The sequence below is a fragment of the Anneissia japonica genome, unplaced genomic scaffold (assembly GCF_011630105.1).
Source record: "Anneissia japonica isolate Jap-2015-1 unplaced genomic scaffold, ASM1163010v1 scaffold288048_len465947_cov159, whole genome shotgun sequence".
Lineage (NCBI taxonomy): Eukaryota > Metazoa > Echinodermata > Crinoidea > Comatulida > Comatulidae > Anneissia > Anneissia japonica.
Window position 1 is genome coordinate 38,858 of NW_022710625.1, and position 24,795 is coordinate 63,652.

Here is a 24,795-nt window from a genome sequence, read left to right on the forward strand (position 1 = left end):
GCTATAGCTGACTTTGACATTGTTCTTGTTAAAGAGCTTATGTAAAATGTTGCCACTCGGGAAATGCTTTTTGACCAGGTTAAGGAATGATTTTCCGATGTTGGTTTTCACTCCTTTGCTGAATGGTGGGTTGTACCAGATTATTTGTCTGCTCTTTTTTTCTCTTTTTCTGTTATGCATAAGTTGCAGCGTTTTGTTTTTGGGGAGTAAGCCCCAAAACTGACAAGAGAAGGTGTTGTGTGATTTTTAGAGAAAGTTTATTCCAGAGCCTTGGTCCAGCAGTGCTGAAAGCCTGATCTTCCCACAGCTATATTTGCTCCTTGGGATGTCCAGGAGCACTTGTTGGCTAGATCTTAGTACTCGCCTACTCTCTTTGATGTTAAGCAATATACACAATATAAATTAAAATCTAGAGGGCACTCGTCGAGTGCATACCTCCGCCCACATCATAATTCTTCTCAGTATAAATTTTCCTCGCATATTGTCTCCATAAAAAACAATAATGGAAAAAAAAAAAAAAAAAAAAAAACAAGTAACCCGGGGCTGGTAGTGTGGAAATCAATCTTCTGACCACTACACCAAACTATTTTCACATATAATCACCTTGAAATTAATGGTCATATGTTTGTTTGTTTAACTTTACTGGCAAATCCACGCACACGTCCATACGGCAGACAGTTATAGGCCTACTTTTCGATCAATACCCTTGACCTGTGATCCTGACCCTTCAAAATTTAGTCACTTCCAGACCTTTGGTAAAGGAACATTTTGGCTAAATTTGAGAATTTTTTTATAAAAACCGTTCTAAAAAATTGGGGTTTTTTTGTTGTTGATTGTGACCTTGACCTTTGACCCTTACCCTTCAACATTAAAATACTTTTGAGATCTTTGGTCATAGTTTTTAGTTGATTGTGAACTTGACCTTTAACCCTGACCCTTCAAAATTTAATCAGCTCCAGATCTTAGGTAAAGGAACATTGTGAATTTCTGATAAAGACTGTAGGCTGTTCACAACAAATATGCCGACAGACAAATAAATAAATAAATAATTAATTAATTCATTAAACTGGCAAAAACCTAACCTCCTGCCAACTTCGTTGACAGAGGTAATAAGAATGCTTTAAATACGAACAAGATGTTATAGTCATATTAACAAGCCCTTTAACGAAAAGTTCCTTTATTCATTTGTATGAAAACAAATGTCCGTGTCTGGCGGGATCCGAACCTGCAACCTCTCGCTGTTAATGCGAGTATCATACAATTAGACCAAAGATTTAGGTATACATGCAGGTCTAACCACAGGTCACTTTCATGGCAGAAGATTGCACTCCACTTTCCCCTAAATATAATTATAATATTTCGAAATAAATTGATATTGGATGTATAGACTTATATCTGTACCGTATGTCCATATCATGCACTCTCTAAATAACATTATTTAAACCCGATAACTATTATTATTCTAGCTCTCATATGTTGTTTCTTACCAGTGGTGGCGCCAGAATTTTCCCGAGGGGGTCCGAGGTCCGGGAAGGAAGGGGGCCGATGCCCCGACGAGGAGGAAGATTTCCTTTACGAGAGCAAAGTGGGCGTGATCGAGCGTGGCTTAAAATCTTCCGAAATTTGTCTGGGGGAAAAGCCCCCAAAACTTTTTGCCAATTTATGGGTTTCAAGGGCTTATTTAATAAATTTTATAGTCTACTAATATGTACAAAATACATTAAAAAAAATTTTTCTCGCCAAAGAATTATGGTTTTTCTCCCCGACGTGAGGAGTGGGGAAGGTGGGGGCGCAGCTATCCCTGTTTCTTACTATTAAACTGCATTACGATGTTCGGAACTTTGTACATCACTTTACCATTATCCTAATTTGTAAGGCTGTTAAATTTATCGCTTACAGCTTAGTATTCTTATTCTCTATATTTATCTTATAGTAGAGTCTTGTAACATTGTTTAAACTCGCAACTGAATTTTGTGTGCTTTTGCATCAGCAAATAAATTAATAAAATGTTCAAAATTAGTAATGTTGTCTGCTTCATCACGCTCAATACTAAGTAGTGCCAAAGCAGATAGTCTCGCTTGTCGCATCGTGACTCTGAGATATGGCAGGATGAGCTTTAGTCATGTAGTCATTACAGAATAGGATAAAAAACGGTCGAAATGGACTGAAAAGAAATCACAATCTATAAATTTTCCAATAAAAACAACTAAATTCAGATTGTTATTATTAACTGGAAAATATTCATGCTTGACAACATACATCAATTTCGTCATGTTTTTCTAAAAAGTGCTTATTTTTTTACTCTCATTCTCCCATTTCAGCGCGTCTCTTATACACATCTAGATGTGTATAAGAGTGTGCCCCTTTACCTACCCCTCCACTAGCAACGCCACTGACACATAATGGTACTAAGGTTAAGCTAGAAAAACTTATAGGTCACAGATTGGAAATCATAGTAACAGTTGTATGACTACAATTGTCGTATATTTATGTAAAACAGAAGTTTCGGACTTTTACTTTTCTAGCACATAAAGAAGCGCGAACTTCGAAACATGTCGTGTTCGTTTAACTTATATTTATTAGAATTGTATGTAGTAAAAGTCTCATTTCCAAATAGAAAGAAAGAAAATATGCCATGATAATAAATACCCAGGCATGTGTAAACGTTACTTTACATACACATAATTTATCCTCAATGCTTGACATAATACGGTATAGGAATTAGACAAAAAAAAAATAAAACAGACATTTAGCAAAAAAACATTTCTTGCCGCTAATTTTTGTGTGATATAAAGTACTTTTTTATATTAAATTGCTGTATGTTTTTCTTATTTTAGAGAGTCAGAATTTGCCTGTTACTTGGTCACCAATGATGGCAACAGAAAAAATTAAAGTTGTTGACCTTAGCCAAGGTAAAGAATACCAGGATATACAACAGCAGTTTGTGACATCCTTGGCTGGACAGTTTACACATCAAAGTATAAAGGTTTGTACAATTATTTAGATACTATTTTAGAGGTATAATACATGAAGAGACGAGAATCAGGGTGGGGGCTAATTAAAAGTAATTTCGTTGGATATGATTTCTAAATTGTTAAAAATTGTGCTAAAAGATTGAGCTTAAATACAGTGCATAACGCGACCAGGCTTCAATCTACAAAGCTCCCCGTCAGTTTTATTCACTGCGTCTCAAATCCAACTGATAAAAATAATCAATGTAAATTTAGAAACATTTACCAACCAATGCTTTTAGAATGGAGCTATCATGTCACCTGCCAGTTTATGTTGATTTTAAACAACAGCAGAAAAGTGGACTAACTAGTTCATTGTATCCCGATTTTTTGTTTCATCCGCTTGTGTATAATTCCAGGATTAATCATTTTTTTTAATACACTATGCTTTTTTTTTCAAATAATAAATTTTCCTGTATTTTTGAAGTGCATACAAGTGTATTTTCATTATACCCTTATTTAACTTTATTATTATCAAGTGTTGCCATAATGTTATTTTGTAATGTCATTTCTACACACATTGCAGTTTTGTTTAAAAAGAACATCAAACCTGGTTTTTATGTATTCGTTTATCGTCAATAAAGCAATAATTGAATATCATTTCCATTAACAGAACTGTTGTCATTGTTAATGTTAGTATAAATGAAATAAAAATATATATTTTTATAATTGATATTATTATTCAGGTGTCACTTTCATTTTGCAGATTAGCCGCATTCAAAATATTGAATTGTGGAAGCAATATGCTGCCAAGAAAGAAGCATTTGAAAAGGGAATGCCTGGTCAACCGTTTGAAAGAGTTTTATACCATGGTACGGATGAGTCAACGATTGATAAAATTAATAATGGCGGTTTTAACAGAAGTTATGCTGGAAAAAATGGTAATCCATTCCTAAATATTTGTAATTTCAAATGATTAGACAAGGAATGATTCTAATGAATTATGTGTAGAGAATAACTCAATATATATAATAAAGACATAGAATAGCTAATTGAAAAGGATCAAAGTAAATCAGCTTCCAATAAAGACACATTGAAATAACTTTTCACTGATTTACAGATAATGTTAGTCAGATAAGTTGAAATTTAATACTGTAAACGTTAAATATACATTTATACAAGCAGTGGACAGTGTAATTTTTCTGTTACCTGATACAAAGTAAGTATATTATAGTTATATTAATGTGTCTGTTTTAGTAGCTTTACACAGACACTATATTTAATGCACGTTCACTTTCATTTAATTTCAGCTACTATGTACGGCGTAGGAACTTACTTCGCTGTTAGCGCCGGTTATTCTGCACGTGACCAATATTCCAAACCAAATGCAAAGAGAGAAAAACACATCTTCCTGTGCCACGTTCTCGTGGGCAAGTTTACCCAAGGACAACAAGGATTGTTGGCACCCCCACCACAACCAAACTCAATTGAGACTTACCACAGCGTTGTTGATAATTTAAACACTCCTGGGATTTTTGTCATATTCAACGATGTTCAAGCTTATCCCAGTTACTTGATTACCTTTACCTAGTTTTACTTAAAGTAGCATATAAGGAACTCAGCACTATTAAAAAAAAAAAAAAATAAAATAATAATAAGAGTGTGCTGATCAATTGGTAGGTTGATTAATCGATTGGTGGCGCTGCTCCTGGCTACCGTGAGTTCACATGAGTCTAATCAGAATTTCCTATTTGATATTCAACACAGGAGCCATAGTATAAACTTGCACTTTACAGTTAAGCTTTGTTTTAGTATTACAATAGGCCTATTTGTAAAAAAAAAAATCTTTAGAAAAACGTTTATTATAAATTCTCATATGTTAAGCCGATATCTTTGCAGTTCGATTTTTTTTTTAAATTATTTCATTTGTTTTCTACGATAAATGCATTTATTTGCTTTTTAATTGTTTTAAATGATAATATTGATTTAATATATCAAGTACAAATTAATTTAATTTGATTGAAAATTAATATTAGTAATAAGGCCTAATAATAATTAGACATGTAAAATGTAATATTTTCTCATTTTCATTTTGCTGTAACTTTGCAGTGACGGACTTATTATAGTCTTTTGTAAGATGTAAGCCCGTAAATATAAACGTAAACGTGCTGTAAAATATTTAATTTAAGGATTTAGATATTATTGGCTATCATTAAACTAATTTCCTTCATAATTCCTTGTTCACTGTTGTAAAACTCTAATTGTGGTTATCCAGCCTGCTCTGAATTAATCACAAGAGGGCCAGGAATACGGACTTGTTTCCAAAACGCATGTGTTTGCGTATATTTACGCTGTCGGTAAAATTCGAAGTGTTTCACATTTGGAATCGATTGACAAAGGCGGCGTAGTTTAGCTTGCGTTTGCGTAACCCGTCTGAATTTCTCTGACATGAAGTGAACTATATATAAACTGAAGGTTTTACCATGCGTTGTTCGGCAGTATAGTCATTATTTATTGTGATTATTTAAGTACATTAGGCCTATTTTCGAGCTTTACACTCCGCATGACACTCAATGTTACTAATGAAAACACGTCCTAGTACATGGACCCCACAATACAAGTACATATGTGTCAGTGTTTTTCTAGACTTGCACGTGTATGTCTACTATTAATCTACTGTACGTGTGAGTGTTGTTTAGCTAATAGCGCGTGGAAAACCGCTGGTTTAGGCCTACATTAAAGATGTACTCTCTGTCATGGGCTAAACAATTTAATTTCATATTTAAATTGCATAATATGTATATTTAAGTAGGTTATTGAGAGTTCAAGATTATCAGCAGTTTCACAGGTGTACAAACAGTACACTAGGGGAAGAGGGTAGACAAATTTGTAAACTTTTACATATGCATAAAAATGTTGATTCAAAATAGCATACAATATGTAAAATTATGGTAAAATTATATTATATAATGTAACCATGGATATAATATTCATTTTTAAGCAACTAAGTACATTGCTGTAGTTGACTTCACAGAAAAATGGAGAATGGTTATGCAAAATCAACATTTGTTTGTACAATTCCAGAGGGAAGGGAGGGGTACCGAATAAGAGTTAATCACAATTCAAAATTTGAATTAGAAACAAAAGATCCCGTTCTATCAAAGGACAGTTAAATTATACTTCCACATGTACGGTATTCTTTTGCATAGACCCTGGCTGTAAATTGGCTGGTGATAAATTTGAAAGGTTTTTTTGTAGTGAAATATGTAAATCAACAAAAACTACATACTTTTTTTATGGTTTTTCTGGCTGGAATTTTTAAACTCTCATTGCTTTTACTTAACGGTAATTTTGTTGTTAAAAAGTTTTATTTCCAAAGGTCAATTTGTCACTTGAGACTTTAACAAAAAGATGGTCCCAGCCTCGAATTAAAAGCCTTGGAATTAAAGGAAGAGCTTTGCTTTGTTAGGAGATATGTGATTAGTTAGTACTTTGGTCTCGAATTAAAGTGGTCTCGAATTGGAAGGTGAACTGTATTACAATTAGAAAGATGTTTACATCGTAATGTTCTGTGTGTACGAGCACCGTGCTTCTTTAAGGCCTGTTTACACTATGACGATAACTATCAACAATAAAAATCTAAAAAGCAATTGTTCATATAGAAAACAAAAGAAATAAGAGAAGTGTTCACGCTACCACGATTCGATAACGATCGTGTGTACGATAACAAAATATTTTCTCAAACCAAATCGAATGACGTCATAATCATAGATAACGTTAAAATCATAGCATAAAAACGATTTTAGCTATTTATTGTTGATCGTTATCGTCAGTGTTAAACAGGCCTTTAGGCGCTACATGTAAACGCCTTCATATACTGCAGGACGTGTCAGTCTTCTTTTAGATAAGATCATGTGACAAATTCTCTCGTATATTCGCTTTCGCTAGAATTAGTATTTGCATTAATTTTGATAATATATATATAGTGGTTGAAATTTGTGATGAGATAAATGTTTTGTTTAAATTGAATTTAAATATACGCCTATGAATGTGCATGAAACGCAATGCAATCAGAAGTGTATTGACTTTACTGTAATGTACTCTCGATTACAGTATAGGACCACTGATTGAGGGCCACCGTAATATTCATTTGAATTAAAAGCTGTACGTGATAATTTCTCTCGCTCGTCTCATTTCAAAGTTGTGTTTTATATGCAAAGGCCTACATTACCAGTTATTGTAATTATCATGGAGGTATGTAATTATATACACCTGTATTGATATGTGATTTTCACTTATAATTAGTTCATCTTTTATTCATTTATTCGTGTAATCGCATATCTATAAAATGTATATATACAGACTACTTACAGTAGCGGAATTTCGAACTTATACTGCGCAAGCGCAGTTACCAAAGAACGTTCGTGAAATATGTATAAAAAACACAGTGACCATGCGCTCGGAAAGGCTAGACAGCCGGTGAGCATGTGCACTGAGTAAGTGACGTTGTCGAGCTCGAGCATGCGCAGTTATCAAAACATAAGGTGTCTCTACCCTTTACGAATTTTCATGATTTTTAACCATCATTTCAGACGTCTCAGGAACCAAACAGCGTCTGCGAAGAGGGTATGAAATAGAAATGGGAAAATCGAACTTTTTTTATGCAACAAATAAGCATGCGCAACTCAAGCTAACTCGATCATGCATGGCATTGAAAATTGGAAATAATATGAGAATTCCGGTCGAAAAACCTTGGCTATCGAAGGCCTAAAGTGCATCATATAATCGTTTATTTATTTATTTATTCAACAATATTTCGAGAGGGTGCCCCATTCAGCGTGAGCTAATTTTAAGGTTGAAATTTTTAAGGTTGAATTATCGCAAACCACGGTTTATTTTGCCCTATCAATACCGTAACCACAGAAACTGACGATACAACCTAGGCTACGCCTCTCTGGGTAGCTACTAATAGCCAAGTAGAAGGGTCAAGAATAGGCTAAGTCGCATTGTCTGGGAAAGGTACGGCCAGGTGTCATATGCATCCATTATAGCCAATCCAAAAAATATCCACACAAACTGAGAGCAGTAGATCTCTAGTGGGGGAAGAGGGTGGTGGCTAGCCAGTCTAAAGCTGAAGCATAAAAATCGGCTATGATGGAATTCATCTATAACTCGTCCAACCCAGCAAGCAGAATAATAAAATATATTTTTAAAAATTGAATACAAATAAAAATTATAAAATATTAAAAATAATATTATTATCATTAATAATAATAATAATAATAATAATAATAATAATAATAATAATAATAATAATAATAATAATAATAATAATAATCATGGTAAGAACACAAGCTAAAGAATGTTTATATGGTAGTTAGGCCTCCATCAAATCATATATCACACTTTCTACATTTCTAATTTGGAGTACTGTTATGTCTCTTTTTTTAGTTACTTTAATCCTGTGACACCGCATCAATGTAAATAACTTCGTTGGCTATTGTTACACCAGACGTAAACAAATTCTACCTGTAGGCTATTGCTGTATGTTTATGTGTATGTTTATGTGTTATATCATAAAAAATGCACTGAAAATGATATAGGTCATTTTCAAGTATACATTAATTATAAGTGTTAAGTTTGGAAATACAAACCAGTCATAGGTTAAAGATGTTGATGCGTTTTTTATAGGAAATATTTTTTGTTTATTTTTTTCCAAGGGGAGGGGGTAAGGACCGCCTGAAAATGGCCCTGTTCGATAAGGCGTCTGCATAGACAGCTGCTGTAGGAGAGTGAAAAACAGGCTACTTTCTTCTGCTGTGTAGATTGCTGTGTAAAATGATTTTCCTTTTGTTTTATTTTCCTAACCACTTAAACGCATCGTACCAGACGCGTTGTCATGCATATTATTTACTCGCTACATAATAATTGTGTCACTAATTTAGCTTGTAATACATGACATATCATTTTATTAGGTGCATTAATTCAAATTTAGTCTGTAATTTGAAACAAAACATACCCATAAAATTAGATTAAAGTTGCCTCGGATTGCATGTGTCTTTCAATACAAGAATTGATAATTCAAATTTGAATAACATGCAAAGCCTACACTTGTTTACATCTGACGACATTGGTTCTCGACCAGCTGTTCAAAACATTAATGTAGTGTGTTGATTACCACCTTAAACAGTCAGGTGGTATATAAAGTACAAATTATAATTATGTAAAGATGAAAGTGAAAATGTTCCGATCGCCTATTATCATCATCATCATTAATTAAATAATCATTATCCTTATCATTATCATCATTATTATCATCATCATAGTCATCATCATTGTCAATGCCATTTTTATTATCACCTTTCAATTATTCTCACAATCATCATCCTCGTCATCATTGTCATTGTCATCATCAATATCATAATTAATGTTATTAATAATAATTATATCATCATCATTTAGCATCATCACCATATCATCATCATCATTATCATCATCATCTTAATCATCATTATTATGATTATCATTTTTATTAATGATCGTATTATTATTTTAATTATTATTATTATTATTATTAGGTAAATTGTGTAAATATAGTTCAAAAAATTCTTTGTGGTTTAATGAATATTAAAGCCTTTAATATTCATAAAGTGAGTAGGCCTACGTGGTTTTAAATTATTATTAACATCAAAGACCCTACCGACAATAAACTCTGTGCGTGCTACCAGGTGATATTTACAAGCAAATAATTTAAAGCGGCTTTCGCAATCTGCCATATTTTAGAGTTTATTAAAAACACATTTTCTCGTCTATAAAAATTGAACAATCCCAATTTGACAGCGAGAGAGTACGTAGCGCCTCATACGTGATTGCTCTCTACAGTACGCACGAGTGTGACGACAAGTCATGATGAGACAATCCTTTAAAACTATATTGTCCGCCTGCTTAATCTTCATTAAATTTCACTTTCTGTGGAGCACATAAATTTCATGAGGTTATACCCGGCAACAATTTACACTTTTATTACCCTCAGCGCGTCGATATCCAGGACACCTCAGATTGAACTATTTTACAACTATCATTCTGCTACCGTTGAACAATTATAGGCCTGAAGATGTTCAAAGATACTACTAATGAAATGCAGATAATGCATTATATTTCGAATGCCTGAAATATTATACATTAATATTTTATTCTGTTTCATTAGTGCGCAGACGAATGTGCATATCCGTATCGACGTGGTCTTTACTCATATCTGGTGTGGCAAACTCCATGAATACACGGAATTGATATCAATCCAGTGCTTTTGTAAATTGTTTTTTTTTTAATTTCTTTTTTTCTTCTTCTTAAACATACGCCTGTTACTTTACCTGAAAGGTTTTTGTTTTCATATTTGACTGGATGTTGGAATTATTACCGAATTGGACTACACTACTTTTTACCAGAGAAAATGACGGTTGTTGTATTTAGTGGTGTTGACGCTTGATGTTAGGCGGTAATCGAATTTTGATCAACCAACTTTGGCAAATGTTTCTTCGAATTTATATCAAATTAACCATCGTGACAAATTATAATGGTGAGACTAAACTAACATGTATTGGTGACGATATTTCTATAACACCATGCCTCTCTGATATTCCTTTTAAAAAATCGATAATGCTAACTGTATTACAATGAGTGAGAGATATTATATGCGTTTTCACAAAGACTTATAATTGAATTCCGATGCTTTACGTTACACGCATCGTCATGTCAGTAACAATGCGAACATTCAAGTTAAGCGGCTTAACATACGGTTCCGTTGGCTTTTCCTCTATCGCGATCTGCGTCAAACTGAGAATTTTATAAACATCAACTCACAAGTTAATGCTGACGACGAGGCTCACACACCTTATACACTGGAAATCATGTTTTATCAGAAAACCTTAATTTAACGATAAATAAGACGGAAAAGACTAGACGTTGTACTTTAAGTATGCAACATCATCCGTTAATTTACATATCGATTTGCAAATATTATAGCAACAGTAAAAGCGAGGCCCCACAAAGGTTTATATTCGCTTGAGGAATTAAAAATATCACTTAGCCTATGTTAAGCAGTTACGAAAGTCTGAATGGTTGACGTGGATCATCCCAATACGTATCTGACTGTTTTTCTTTCTCTATTGTATTACCATTATTATTTTTAACCAGTATTGGTACTATGCTGAGCGAACGCTCCTAAATCTGGAACCATTCTAAGAACTAAAATGTTACGTGGTCAATTAGAAATAGCTCTGTTGATTTATGTGGATGTTTTCATCTGTGTATCTATACAGTCATTGTCAGAATTGATATACTACCAACCCGGAGACTACACTACTGGCTACGTAATTTTGGATGAATCTGGAGTTTCCAAAGACAAGTCACAAAAAGGTACGACACAACATACAATAAGTATAATAGAAGCAGTAGATTTTATCAACAAAAATGAACGGATTTTACATAATATTACATTGGGAGTTGTCGTTTTTAACAACATATCAACAATGAATAAAGACCTTGAATTCCTTCAGGAAGAATTATGCGATACAACTGTGAATTTGATCAGTTTTGTTACATCAACTTCGAATTGCATTTCAAAAAGTGTTCAAGAATCACTTACAGCATATTCCATTCCAATAATAGTTGAAAATGGTAGAACATGTATCGAAGAATTCGTCAGCTCTGTTTTCTACGTAGGGGACAATTGGCGCTCATTGATTAAGGTCATTTTGCAGCTATTGAAGGAACTGCTCTGGGATTGGATTGCCATAGTGGCGCCTGAAGATTCCAATAACCGTCTGCTGGTTAGTCACATGATATCAGAAGCTTCACGGTTTAATATCTGCTCAGCGTTTGAGGTTTTCATGTCAAATCAGAGCTCCGAAGATGGGAGATCATTGGTTAAAGCTTTAGCTAAATTTCCTGACGTCAAAGTCATCGTTTCATTTTTAGACATTCATCATCTTGAAGAAGTTGTAAGATTAGCATCTGGTAACTTGTCAGGTAAGTGAAAAGTATACAGTAATAGGTCTATATTTCGGTTGAACTGTTGAGTTTTATGTCATTATTTTGAACAAATCTGTAGCTCTGGGCGTTAATCCTTTCCAAAATGTGGACCGAATGTAAAGGCAGTATAATCTTTAACAAAATTCAATTATAGGTAGGCCTATGATGTATCATTATAACTGTATTTAATAGATATAGGCCGCATAGACGCGGAAAAAAAAATTGCAGAGAGGATGAGACTACTTGAGAGTGAGTCACCAGATGCGCTGAAATTGGTGTTAGGCGACTTCAATCACTGCAAGTTGAAAAAATAATTACCTCACTGGCATCAATACATGAATGTCCACACAAGGAAAGATACAATATTGGATGAATGCTACGGGAATTTACCAGATGCTTACCTGTCGAAAGCAAGAAATGGAATCGGGAAGTCTGATCACCATCTTATCCAGTTACTGCCGAAGTATAAACAGAAATTAAGAAAACATAAAATTATTACTAAACCTATTAAAATGTGGTCGGAAGATGCTATTAGCAAACTTAGGGATTGTTTTGAAAGAACTGACTGGGAGATATTTAAGAACAGTTCACTTGATGATACAGTAGAACGATGTTCTGCATATATAAAGTTTTGTGAAGATTCCATTGTACCAACTAAAAATGTTAAAATTTATGCAAATAATAAACCATGGGTCTCTAAGGAGTTAAGATTATTAATGAGAGAAAAATATTCGAAGTTTAGAAAGGGCGAATTTGACGCTAGTAAACATCTCCAGCGGGAAGTGAAACGTGTAATTAGGAGAGATAAGCGTAATTACGCAAAACACATAGAAGAAAAATTTGAGTCTGGGGACATTACAAATGTGTGGAAGGGAATGAATAATGTAACTGGAAACTTTAAAATTGCATCAAATGTTGAAGATACTGATATTATGGCGAATGATTTAAATTCTTTTTATGTTAGGTTCGATAAGTGGGATTTTTCGGAGTTTCGAAATATTCAGAAGGAAAGACTCACAGGTTCAATAACAGAAGAAAATAATATTTCAATTAACATAAGTGATGTTGAGAAGGCATTTAGAAATGTTAAGTCTAAGAAAGCCGCGGGGCCTGATCTTATTTCAGGAAAAGTTTTGAAGACATGTTATTTTCAATTAAAGTTTATTTTTCATTTTTTATTTCAATGGTCAGTCGATTTGTGTCGAGTACCCAAACTTTGGAAGTCTGCCATTATCAAACCGATACCAAAACATGATAAACCTAACATCTGTAATGAATATAGGCCAGTGGCATTAACTGCAATTCCAATGAAATGCTTGGAAAAAAATCATAAAAAATGCATTAAATTGTCAGACAAATAATGTGATTGATAGTTATCAATTTGCTTATCGGGAAAAAAGGGGAGTAGTTGATGCAGTTATGACGCTCACGCAAAGGGTGTATGCTCATCTCGAATATCCTAATAACTATGCTAGAATATTATTTTTAGATTTCTCGGCATTTAATACCATTCAGCCCCATCTACTTACTGAGAAGTTAATAAATATAGGAATAAACCCACGACTTAACCTCTGGATCTCGGATTTCTTATATGAAAGAACACAGATTGTTAAATTCAGGGGAAGTGTATCTAAGTCGTTGACTTGTAGCACGGGGGCACCACAGGGGTGTGTTTTGTCGCCCTGGCTCTTTTCGGTATACTCTTCTGATTTTTGTAGTAATATTGATCCAAGTAAATCATTTAATATTAAGTTTGCTGATGATACTTGCCTGATTGGTTTGATTTCAAAAAATGACACATCCTTGTTTTATGACTATGTTGAATCTTTTATTGTTTAGTGTAAGGAGAATTTTCTTGAACTAAATGCAAAGAAGACTAAGGAAGTTATTGTCGATTTCAGAAGAAAAAATAAAACTTAGTCATGAAAATATTGTAATCGATAATGAGAGGGCGGAAATTGTTGAAAAACACAAGTATCTGGGACTGATTATTGATAATGAACTTAACTGGGAAAGCAACACTAAAGAAATCCGTACCAAGGCAAATAAAAGAATGCATTTTGTATATAGAATGAAACGGTTTAATGTTAGCTCTCATCTTATTCATATGTTTTATTCCTCGGTTGTCCAGTCAATTCTTTCTTATTGTATTATTATTTGGTTCTCTCATATCACCGCAGACAGTAAATGTCAATTATTGAGAATTGTAAATAAGGCTGGAAGAGTGATTGGAGCTGACGTTAAGTCCTTGGAAGATATTTTTAATGATTTTTTTACTTAAGAAATTTAATTCAATTATGCAAGATTCATCCCATCCATTATTTTCAGACATTATCATAAATAGATCGGGAAGGGTTAGACATAAACAAAACAAAATATCCACAAACCGTTTTAAAAATTCAGCATTGTACATCGCTTGTAATCTATTTAATCAAAATTTCAGAAGATAACTTCACAGGACTCAAAACCTTTATTTAACACTCTATATGTTTATGAACGATTCTATGTCATGTACAACAAATATCTCAGAATGTATTATTTTGACAATAAAGTTGACTTGTATCTTGTATCTTGTATCTTGTAATATAGGCCTAACACAGAATTATGTAATCGTATAATTGTATTATTAGAGATTTTTTAAGTATTTTTCTGGACTCTTATATCAGTAGGCTTACCATTACTTTAAGAATATTTTACTGGATGTATAACTTAGTAGTAATTGTATTTTAATTTCTATCTCAGAATTTGTTTGGATAGTAGCTGAAGATATAAGGGATCGTGTACCTTTATTTCTTTCGGGATCAATCGGAATTGCTCATGATTCTCTAAAATATGAACCTGTTGCGCAATGGCGTAAATTCTTTGGGTACGTATGCAACGTTTGTAATGATTTTGAACGTAAAGGAAGCACACGTACGGCGTACCGGCACACTTGCAGTGAATCTATGTGTTATGCATCTGATATCGTATGCAATGATTTTAATATCTCTAATGAAGATAAAGGTTTTCCAAGTAAACATTTACGACGAGCTGTAGAGGCCATTGCGCATGCTCTTACAACGACTATTAATGACCAAACAGATGTAAAACTCAATAAATTGGCGATTTTAGAAAACTTGGAGGAGGTAAGGAGTTTTGTATCGTAAATAGAAGTTATACTGATATGACTGTTTTAACATTGGCGGGTGTTCTTTTGTAAATGCTAAAGAAAACATTTTATGACTAGGAGGCACTATTATATACTATTGTTTTCGATCAATAACGAATGTATTCTTTATATATCTGTCAAAATAACATCAACAAAGTTCCATCTTTTATTTAGGTGCATTTTGTCGGGTCTAATGGAAGAGAGTTTTACTTTGACACAAACAACTACTCTCCAACAAACCTTAACGTAGTTAACTACCATCGTGAAACATTATATCAGAACTACACATTATCTAGAACATTTGTTGGTACATACAGCGAAAATACAACTGGTAGTAGTGGTCTTCGAATCAACGTCTCTGAAATCATATTTGAAACTTATGAAAATTATGTAAGTAATATGTTTTAGGTCCTTACTTTGATGATTTAGGTCCTTACTTTGTGGATGGTTGCTCAACGTTACTTCTTATGACCAGCCATGTAGTAGTCAATTTTAGGGGTTCAGTGATCATTTTCTTTCTACCTTTTTTTCTCGATGGATTTTGCAACTGGAACACATTTAAAGTAAAGTGTAAGTGTAATGGTGAGGCCAAATTTAGGAAAAATGGCACCACATTTGTCCTTCTAGCTCATCTAGCGCCAGATAATTACAGTTTCATATTTTCAAGATGGCGGACCCTACTCTTCAATAGCCATATGTCAGTGTACTGGAAAACCAAAATTTCAGGATTTATTGGTCAGGATGATGTTTAAATGCTACAGTAACAGTAACCATTCCAGTGTATTGGTGATGCCAATTATAGTGGAAAATGAAACCAAGTCTATCACTGTTGCTCATCCAGGGCCAGAGATATTTGATTTTGTTTTTTGTTTTTCAAGATAGCGTTTGAGGCCATTTTGTTCCCGACATTTTACATAGGAGCTAATTTTATTCTAATATAATTCCGGTTGCAAAATCCATCAAGAAAAAAAGCCCGGAAGAAAATGGTCACGGAACCCTAAATGACTCTACGTATGCTAAATATATTAGCTTACACTGTTTTAGCCCTGGTATAGGTTTAAAATGAATAAAATAAATGAATAATAACAATTAAATATTGTCGCTCCTACTCATCATTAATGAAGGTAATATCAGGCCTATACCTATAGCCCATGGTAGAAACTACCGTACCGGAGCCCAGCATGTTACCGAACGGAGTGCCTGCGTCGCGTGCACCCATGATGACAGTGTTGCAGCCTTCGTTATCAGGGTCAGTCCTCCATTTGAAATGTTTGGCACCAGCGTAATAAAAATAAATTTGAGTTAAGGATTTTTTAAGCTTTGAAGTGCAATTGATATTTTAGATGGATACCATCGCAAAAGAAATTTTCAGTAGGTCTTTTATTATCATTATCATTTAAAATAAATGTGGCTCTGTTTCTACCAGTCTGGATGCATTAAGGTATTTTTTTACAGGTACGAGTTACGGTAGAAATGAAATCTATGATCCATAGGAGCACCCTCCTCCCACGCAGCAGCAGGTAATATAACCAGGGGTGGATTTAGGGGCCCGCCCCCCCCCCTTTTTGGGAAGTAAAAAAAAAGAAAAAAGAAAGAAAAAGAAAAAAATGATAGCCCAGAACGCTTCAAATGTTATTTTCGGGCGTCTAGAACACACAAATTTCGCGGGGCATGCCCCCGGATCCCGTAGGACATTGTTGTCTCGATCGGCCCAAATTTCGGCCCCCCTTTCGGCCCCCTTTTGGACATCTCTGGATCCGCCCCTGATAACGCCGGTAGTTGGTTTCTAATATGGCGCAGTAAGATATCATTCTGACCATGGAGCCGCTATAATTGCAGCTTCAATTTTTAGCGTCATTTTTTTTACTGCGCATAAAAGATTCCTTCAACTACGACGGTACCACAAGCAAGGTTCTGTATAATCTGTACTCATGGTTGAACGACAGGATAGGCGGCAAAGAAGGGGAATGATTGGCCGGGTTCTTAGTTCAATGTTTGAAATTCGAAAACGCAATTCATCGCGCAGGTAGCGTGGGAAAGAATGAACAACTAAGAATGATTATATTTTCAACATGCATTAAAGGAAGAATTCCAGAATTGAAATAACTATGATGCAAGAATATGAAAAATCACTATTTTTACATTGTCATGGTGGAATATGCCTGTTTGACAATGAACACGAAGCTTAAACAATATTTCGGTACCGGTAGCTTAAAATAAACAATTATTAAGCGAGTAATGTTACGTCTATCACAAACATGTTAGTAGATCCATAAACCTATTAATATGGTCCATAGTAAATCTGGCTATAGTATTATTTTAGACTTTCGGAATTCTTGGTTGGAATCTAACACATTTTGGCCATGTTTATAATATACCATCTATACATGTTTTAGAAGTAAAAAATAACGAACATTTTAAATTCTCCTTTTAAAGATACCGGTTTCGACGTGCCATAACAAGTGCGAACAAGGTTCCTACGTAATTAAAACACCAGATCACCCAGAGTGCTGCACTGTTTGCTTAGAATGTGAACATCCCATTCCCCTCATTAACTCTTCAACAGGTATGACCATATGCTGGAGTAGATAGAAAGTAATTTGAATTTATATTAACATAGTACATTAACTGTACATTGTAAAACATAATCCTTTTGTATTTTGTTATTTTACCCAAGATTGTGTACGATTATATAGTTTACATAAAAAAATATTTCTGTCATCAATATAAGAAACACAATTAATATTTCGTTATTATTGATTTTTGTTTTCAATACGGCTATATTTATGGATTGCCAACCGTTTTGTATTCGCAGCTTTAATTGGATGTGTAAAATGCCAGCCTCATCATCATTATGATGTAGATCTCGAAAGCTGTGAAGAAAATAATATCGATTATCTACACTGGACGAATATCGGCACGTACATTGCACTTGCGCTCTCATTTGTAGGTCACCTGACAACTTTGGGTGTCATGGTGATTTTTATCAAATATCGAGCCACACCAATTGTCAGAGCATCCAACTACCAGCTAAGCATGCTTCTCTTGGTTAGCCTTCTGGTAGACTTCTCTCTACCTTTCATCCACATCGGCCTGCCTTCAAATCTTAAATGCCTACTGGCAATAGCGATGCAAGGGCCGGCAGTAACCATCGCTCTCTCGATATTTCTCGTAAAGACACACCGCGTATTAACAATTTTTGAATCCCGGCTGCCATCTTTGAACAAAACGTGGTTACTGGGTCACCATCTACAATTTCTTCTTGTGTTTATCCTCACCTTAATTGAAGTTATATCTGTAACAGCCTATTTAGTTCTGGAACCTCCCCATGTCGTTTACTTTGACGATCCAGATGGCGGTGTTACATACGTACAATGCCAGTACACGGGTGTTGTTATAATTTCACTATACGCATATAATTGGATTATCGCCACTATATGTTTTATACTATCTTTTCGCGCAAGACATCTCCCGGTAAATTTTAACGAATCGCGCCATATGGCAATAACCATGGGAGCGTATTACACTGTCTGGCTTATTCTAATGCCGCCGTATTTACTTTTGGACGGTAGTCTAAAAACGATTCTACAACTGGCGGTCATCGTCATTGCCACATTCACATTGTTGCTCTGCCTGTTTATGCCAAAGGTTTACGTTATCGTTTTTTGTCCGGAGAGAAACACGCTCGAAGAGTCCAGGCGGATGACACTTGAACACACGCAGCGTCGATCGATTTCGTTCTTTGAGTCAGCACAGCGCACAGCTAGCGCCCCCGTTCGTTCCTCATCGAGTCATCCAGTTAGCACGATATCATCGAATGTCGGATTTAGCAAAGAACATCCGGATATAGAAAGTTCAGGTAGCAATCGGCATTTAAATATTGGATCTGTTGATGAAGTACATAATGTGGACTACCTAATTTCTTCACATGTTCCTGACAACGACGATGGAGGAACTGAGAATTCTGAGTCTACTGCGGAGTTTCCAGAACTGCTGCACATAATTTTTAACTGTGATGGAGTAAACGATTCTCCTGATCCAGGACCTGTTTCATATCACAAGGAGACTATACTTGACTCCAAATTCACACACGGATGTGGTCTGAAACATGAATTTGAAAATGTATGAATAAATGGTCTACTCTTTTTAGATCAACCTATGTTAGTGTATTAAAATGTATCCCAAAATTATCTTCAGTTTCTTTTCTGTTACAGTGGTCCCTGTAGTACCGTACCAAATGAAATCAATTTATTCAATTATTATGTAACTCCTAATATGGAATGTGGGAGCCTGATCTAGGACCTGTTTCATATCACAAGAAGACTATAGTTGACTCCAAATTCACACACGGATGTGGTCTGAAACATGAACTTGAAAATGTATGAATAAATATGGTCTACTATTTTTAGATCAACCTATGTTAGTGTATTAAAATATATCTCAAAATTATCTTCAGTTTCTTTACTGTTACAGTGGTCCCTATAGTACCAAATTAAATTAATTTATTCAATTATTATGTAACTCCTAATATGGAATGTGGAAGCCTGGTCCAGGACCTGTTTCATATCACAAGGTCTACTATGACCCTCAATAAACTCAATGGTCTCATAGAACACCTTGAAGTACTAAATATTCAGTTATTGTGAACGCAATAACGTGTTCTTACAGGAAATTATATATACTATTTGGCCTCGCAGCTTAGTTGGCAAGAAAATATTTCTGAGGGTGCTTAATATTAAACAATATTGAATGTAATTTCTTACGCTTATTATTTGATACTGTGATTCTCGAATAATTTATTTTTTGATTAACTGGTCGATCGATTGATTGACTGACTATTTAAAGGATCGATTGATTGCTTAATTGATGGATGCATTGATTGATTGGTTGATCAATTGAATCTGTATTGTTAAATTGATTATTATGAATGATGGTCGATTACTTAAAAATTGGTTGACATTGATTGATTGTAAATTAACATTGGTTGGTTAATTGATTGATTGATTATTTTATAACACTGAACATCTTGCCAATAGAAGCAATTGATTAATCTTCTCTCATGGATGTACTGCTTGCTTGGTTGATCAATGAAATTGATTATTGTTCAATTCACTGATTGATTGAATACTTGAATGATTGATTGCCTAACAATAGATTGATTTATTGTATATTGATATTTAATACCGATGATTGACTATTGAATGATTGGTCGATTAATTATTATTTCATAACATTGAAAATCTTAAAATAGAAACATTTTAACTATAGTAGATTGACTTAAAAGCCCAGGTTTACATTTAGTTTGGATTTGGATTTTATAAGGTGTAATTTATAAGGTGTAAACACTAATGGTGATTGAGCAATAGGCCTACATTGGGAGACAACCCCCTACTCTTTTCCAAGAGTGTATTGCGTTCTTTAACGTGTACATGGACCATAATGCACACGGGACCAACGGTGCGCAATCGTAACTTGCATTCCAGCTAAAATATAAGGAGAGCATGCGATTGAACCAGGAAAGATATCTCCATGATTCAGCGCACACACAATGGCTACCACCAGTTTAGCCGACTGAGCTAACACCCTCATTTTTTTTTTGACATTTGTGGCTATATGACCTTTGATTAAATGAGTCATTGATATTCACTTCCACTAAAAGGGAATTGTTGAGGGGAAACAAAGTTTGAAAACAATACATGAATGACAATACAACTATATTATCACTTCTTCCTTAATTAAATTGAGATAGGACTACAGCGCCGATAAAACCATCATTGTAAACTAGTATTATCTGGCAGGTCTGAGTTCACCTTTATAATCCATTGCTTTGGTGATTAAGCAGTAGGCCTACATTGGGAGACAACCCCCTACTCTTTTCCAAGAGTGTATTGCGTTCTTTAACGTGTACATGGACCATAATGCACACGAGACCAACGGTGCGCAATCGTAACTTGCATTCCAGCTGAAATATAAGGAGAGCATGCGATTGAACCAGGTAAGAGATCTCCGCGATTCAGCGCACACACAATGGCTACCACCAGTTTAGCCGACTGAGCTAACACCCTCATTTTTTTTTTTTTTTGACATTTGTGGCTATATGACCTTTGATTAAATGCGTCATTGATATTCACTTCCACAAAAAGGGAATTGTTGAGGGGAAACAAAGTTTGAAAACAACACATGAATGACAATACAACTATATTATCACTTCTTCCTTAATTAAATTGAGATAGGACTACAGCGCCGATAAAACCATCATTGTAAACTAGTATTATCTGGCAGGTCTGAGTTCACCTTTATAATCCATTGCTTTCATATTATACAAAATGTAAGGTGCTTACAGCATTTTTTTAATTTCGGTTATAAAAACGACAAGAAAGCAGCCAAGTTCTGAAAGTACTTGCTTTACATTAGAAACCGTAAAGTTATATTATACCAAAGTTGAACCTGATTTGTGTGACATGAATTTAATTTAGTTTATAACTAGTAATCAATCGATTAATATTTTGATTTTCTTGCAATTTGTTCTGGTTTTATGTACTTTGTACTAGTGTGTTTGCCAAAAAGAATAAAAAAAAAAAAATTTCAACAATTAATAAAAAGGGAAATAGAAAAAAATACATACCGAATGAAAAAAAAAAAAAAAATAGATGAAAGAAATTTAAAATTACTGTATTTTTCAAATGAATCATAATTGAACATAAATCCAACTAATAAAATTTATATAGTATCCATTATTTATTAGGTAAATCGTTAGTATTATTTAGGCCTATCTCACTTCCGGTTGTAAAAGCGCATACTTGTCTCTACATTATGTGCTATATAAATTCACAATTATTACTTAAATAAATAAACTGATGTATTACTTAAAAAATAAGACCAAAAGGAAGGAGAAATATGGAATATGTGCATAAAAAATATAAATTATTTCAGTAATCGACACTATTTTTGTCTTCTTTGGTGTATAAATCCAAATAAAGTGAACATTACTGTACAGTACTTTGTACTGAAACAATTATGAAACTTTATTTTATATTGGAGAAATTCTTGTTTACATTAAATTAACAATGGTTTGATAGAGAATGGAATAAAGAGAAAATTAAAAGACGTTTTAACAACTAAACATAGAAAAAATAGATCCAGCATTTAATTTAGTTAAATTTCATAGTTCAAAGATGCTGACCTATTTTTATATATTTCACAAATTTTGTCGTTTGATTAATGACAATACAAGCAATGCACTATAACAATTTATTTTTTTGCGGTTTACGGACATTTTGCATACACAACACGTCACATAACTATATAAAACTTTCTATTCACCACGGGTTAGTACATAATGACACAATGGGCTCTGGAAAATCCATTTCGTTTTGTCACGGAGGTACAATATATAAAAAATAGTACACCCGTCTATATCGCCACTTTCTTATTTACTACAACTTGTGTTGGAAATTCCGATCAACAGTAACTGTTGCTAGACAACAGGGAAAGGTTTTGGAAATTTACGACTTTAAAATAACGATAATAATGTTGGACAAAGTTGATAAATACAAAGCACTTCAAGCAAGAATAATGTTGTTTAAACGAAGATGGCATATGGCGTGTTACTTTCTAGCTAGAATATATTATTTTACATAGGCCTAAATAACTCTAATCTTTGATATAAAATAAAAAAGTTATGAACAAAAAAAAAAACCAATAAAAATTGTGAAGATCTCTACTTAATGTTATAGTTAAAAATATAAATTTTTAGAAAACAGATCCATAGAGGATAATTATAGTATCATAAAGCTTAGGGATTCTAGAAATAAAATCGTTTTACTATTAATACTACTGTACAGTATTATTACTAACAGGTTTATTGAGATTTTAGAAATATAATCGTTTCATTATTATTATTATTATTATTATTATTATTATTATTATTATTATTATTATTATTATTATTATTAGTATTACTACTAATTACTAAATATCATCATTTTTTTTATTAATTCGCATGCAATGTGTTTAGCGACAAAGAGGCACTGAAATTCTCATCTTTTCTATTGGAGGCATCTAGAGCAAGCTGTGGCCATAACAAATGCTGGGCCGAGGCATGCAAGATGCCTGCCGTGCCGTATTCATAACAAAGATTTTTGAATAATTGTTTATTATTGGTCTAATATATTTTTATAAAATGTGTGAAAATATATGAATTTCTTATTCATTTTATGAAGAAAAGCATTAGAAGCTACATTATACGTAACGAGATATACGCTTACACCAGTATTTTGAAAGTTGTTGATAGCCGCTATTAAGTACAGGTAGTCCTATACAATAGCTAAACTAAACTTCCGTTTCGTTTTTCTGAAGTACTGATTTATTACTACCTCGTTGGTTGTGTCAACAACTTACATTTTATATTTAATGATAACCGCAGTTGGAATTTCCGCCAATGTATTGATGCCACAAAACCCAGGCTCGTGAATTCCGCATTTATATAATTATATAATTATTATTTAATTTTAAAACTCACTCATCTTCTTATCAACTTCAGGGGTTATTAGCCTATGATTCTATACTAAGTTATGTCAGTGTATTTTTTTTAATTTCTTTTTTTTTTTTTGTACTTAAGTTGACAAAATTAATCTTTAAACTTCACCCGAAGATTCCTGAACATAGAGAGCTATTAAACAGTGGAGGTCAATTATAGGCCTAATAGTAAATTATAATACACAAATTCAAGGAAAATCTGTGCCACGAACAAAGGGCTGAATTTTTTTCCTCATACTCTTCACGTAGTTCTCTTTTGGATTCATTCTTCGATATTCGATGTACACTGTCCACGATGAGTTTATTAAGTAGGCATAGGACCTAGGCCTATATCATATAGGGATATGTGAAATGGCCACATGCCTCGATTTATGTAAAAAAAAAAAGTCGGAATTTAGGAAAACTATTAATAAAATTTCGATGTTCAGGAAATTCCATGAAAGTGATGTTTTGCCCTACCGGAAGTTAACGTAATGAATAATACACTCAGAAAAAAAATCGAAAGTGGGAATCGAACCCACGACTCCAAACGCCCTAAAAAAACCCGCATCGAAATAACATTGCAGTACCCGCTGCATGCTACTTGGGGATCGGATTCAACGCTTAAGCTTAATGCTATAATGGTTTAGATACCAGGTTAGTGGAGGTCATCGGTTCGATTCCAATCCAAATAACTTTCGAAATTTGTTTCACAAGTACGTGGGAACGTATTCAGTACGATAATAATAAATGACAGGTAAGGAAAAACGTCACTCCTAATTTACAAAAGAACTTCAGTAAGTTAGTGTTATTTATTGCTATATTTATTGCTTTCTATGAAATCATTAAACCTTCAGACAAAATACATCAAATAATAATAGTGAGAAATATGACATCATTGTATATTTTTAGAGGAAGATATTTCATAATATCTATCTGGTTTTATCTTCGAAAATAATGGTGTTCTGCTTCAGCTTTGTCGTGAATAATTCGATCGTACGAAAATGATAATAGTGTGTATAGCATAAACTAATCCTCATAACTGTACATTGTGAATGTACTAGAATAGCACTGACAGCAGCTAGCTAAGTCTTGTGGTATTTAGGCTATAGAGCCCTGGATATTGATGCAATAGATACATACATACAT

At 33.8% G+C, this 24,795-nt stretch overlaps 2 protein-coding genes across 3 annotated transcripts in view; both read left to right on the plus strand.

Annotated features, from left to right (window-relative positions):
- Positions 1 to 7,126, plus strand: part of LOC117107073 (protein mono-ADP-ribosyltransferase PARP14-like) — a 40,451-nt gene extending 33,325 nt beyond the window's left edge. For both annotated transcript variants that reach the window (XM_033248599.1, XM_033248600.1), the window contains exons 18-20: positions 2,838 to 2,986; positions 3,718 to 3,892; positions 4,262 to 7,126. In XM_033248599.1, the coding sequence (XP_033104490.1) occupies positions 2,838 to 2,986; positions 3,718 to 3,892; positions 4,262 to 4,542 (605 nt within the window). In that variant the 3' untranslated portion in view covers positions 4,543 to 7,126. The remainder of the gene's footprint in view (positions 1 to 2,837; positions 2,987 to 3,717; positions 3,893 to 4,261) is intronic.
- Positions 7,127 to 11,200: 4,074 nt separating this feature from the next.
- LOC117107059 (extracellular calcium-sensing receptor-like) lies at positions 11,201 to 19,884 on the plus strand. Its single transcript, XM_033248583.1, has 5 exons — positions 11,201 to 11,978; positions 14,724 to 15,106; positions 15,304 to 15,519; positions 17,566 to 17,695; positions 17,945 to 19,884. Exons 1-5 carry the CDS (start codon positions 11,201 to 11,203, stop codon positions 19,255 to 19,257), a joined length of 2,820 nt encoding a protein of 939 aa, XP_033104474.1. The 3' UTR covers positions 19,258 to 19,884.
- Positions 19,885 to 24,795: the final 4,911 nt, after the last annotated feature.

What these genes read in the sequence shown, in the direction of transcription:
- LOC117107059 (XM_033248583.1), top strand. Translation starts at nt 11,201, where the DNA reads ATGTTACGTGGTCAATTAGAAATAGCTCTGTTGATTTATGTGGATGTT. An exon ending in AGCATCTGGTAACTTGTCAG is followed by an intron (nt 11,979 to 14,723) that starts GTAAGTGAAAAG and finishes TTTCTATCTCAG; the next exon opens with AATTTGTTTGGATAGTAGCT. An exon ending in CCTCATTAACTCTTCAACAG is followed by an intron (nt 17,696 to 17,944) that starts GTATGACCATAT and finishes TTGTATTCGCAG; the next exon opens with CTTTAATTGGATGTGTAAAA.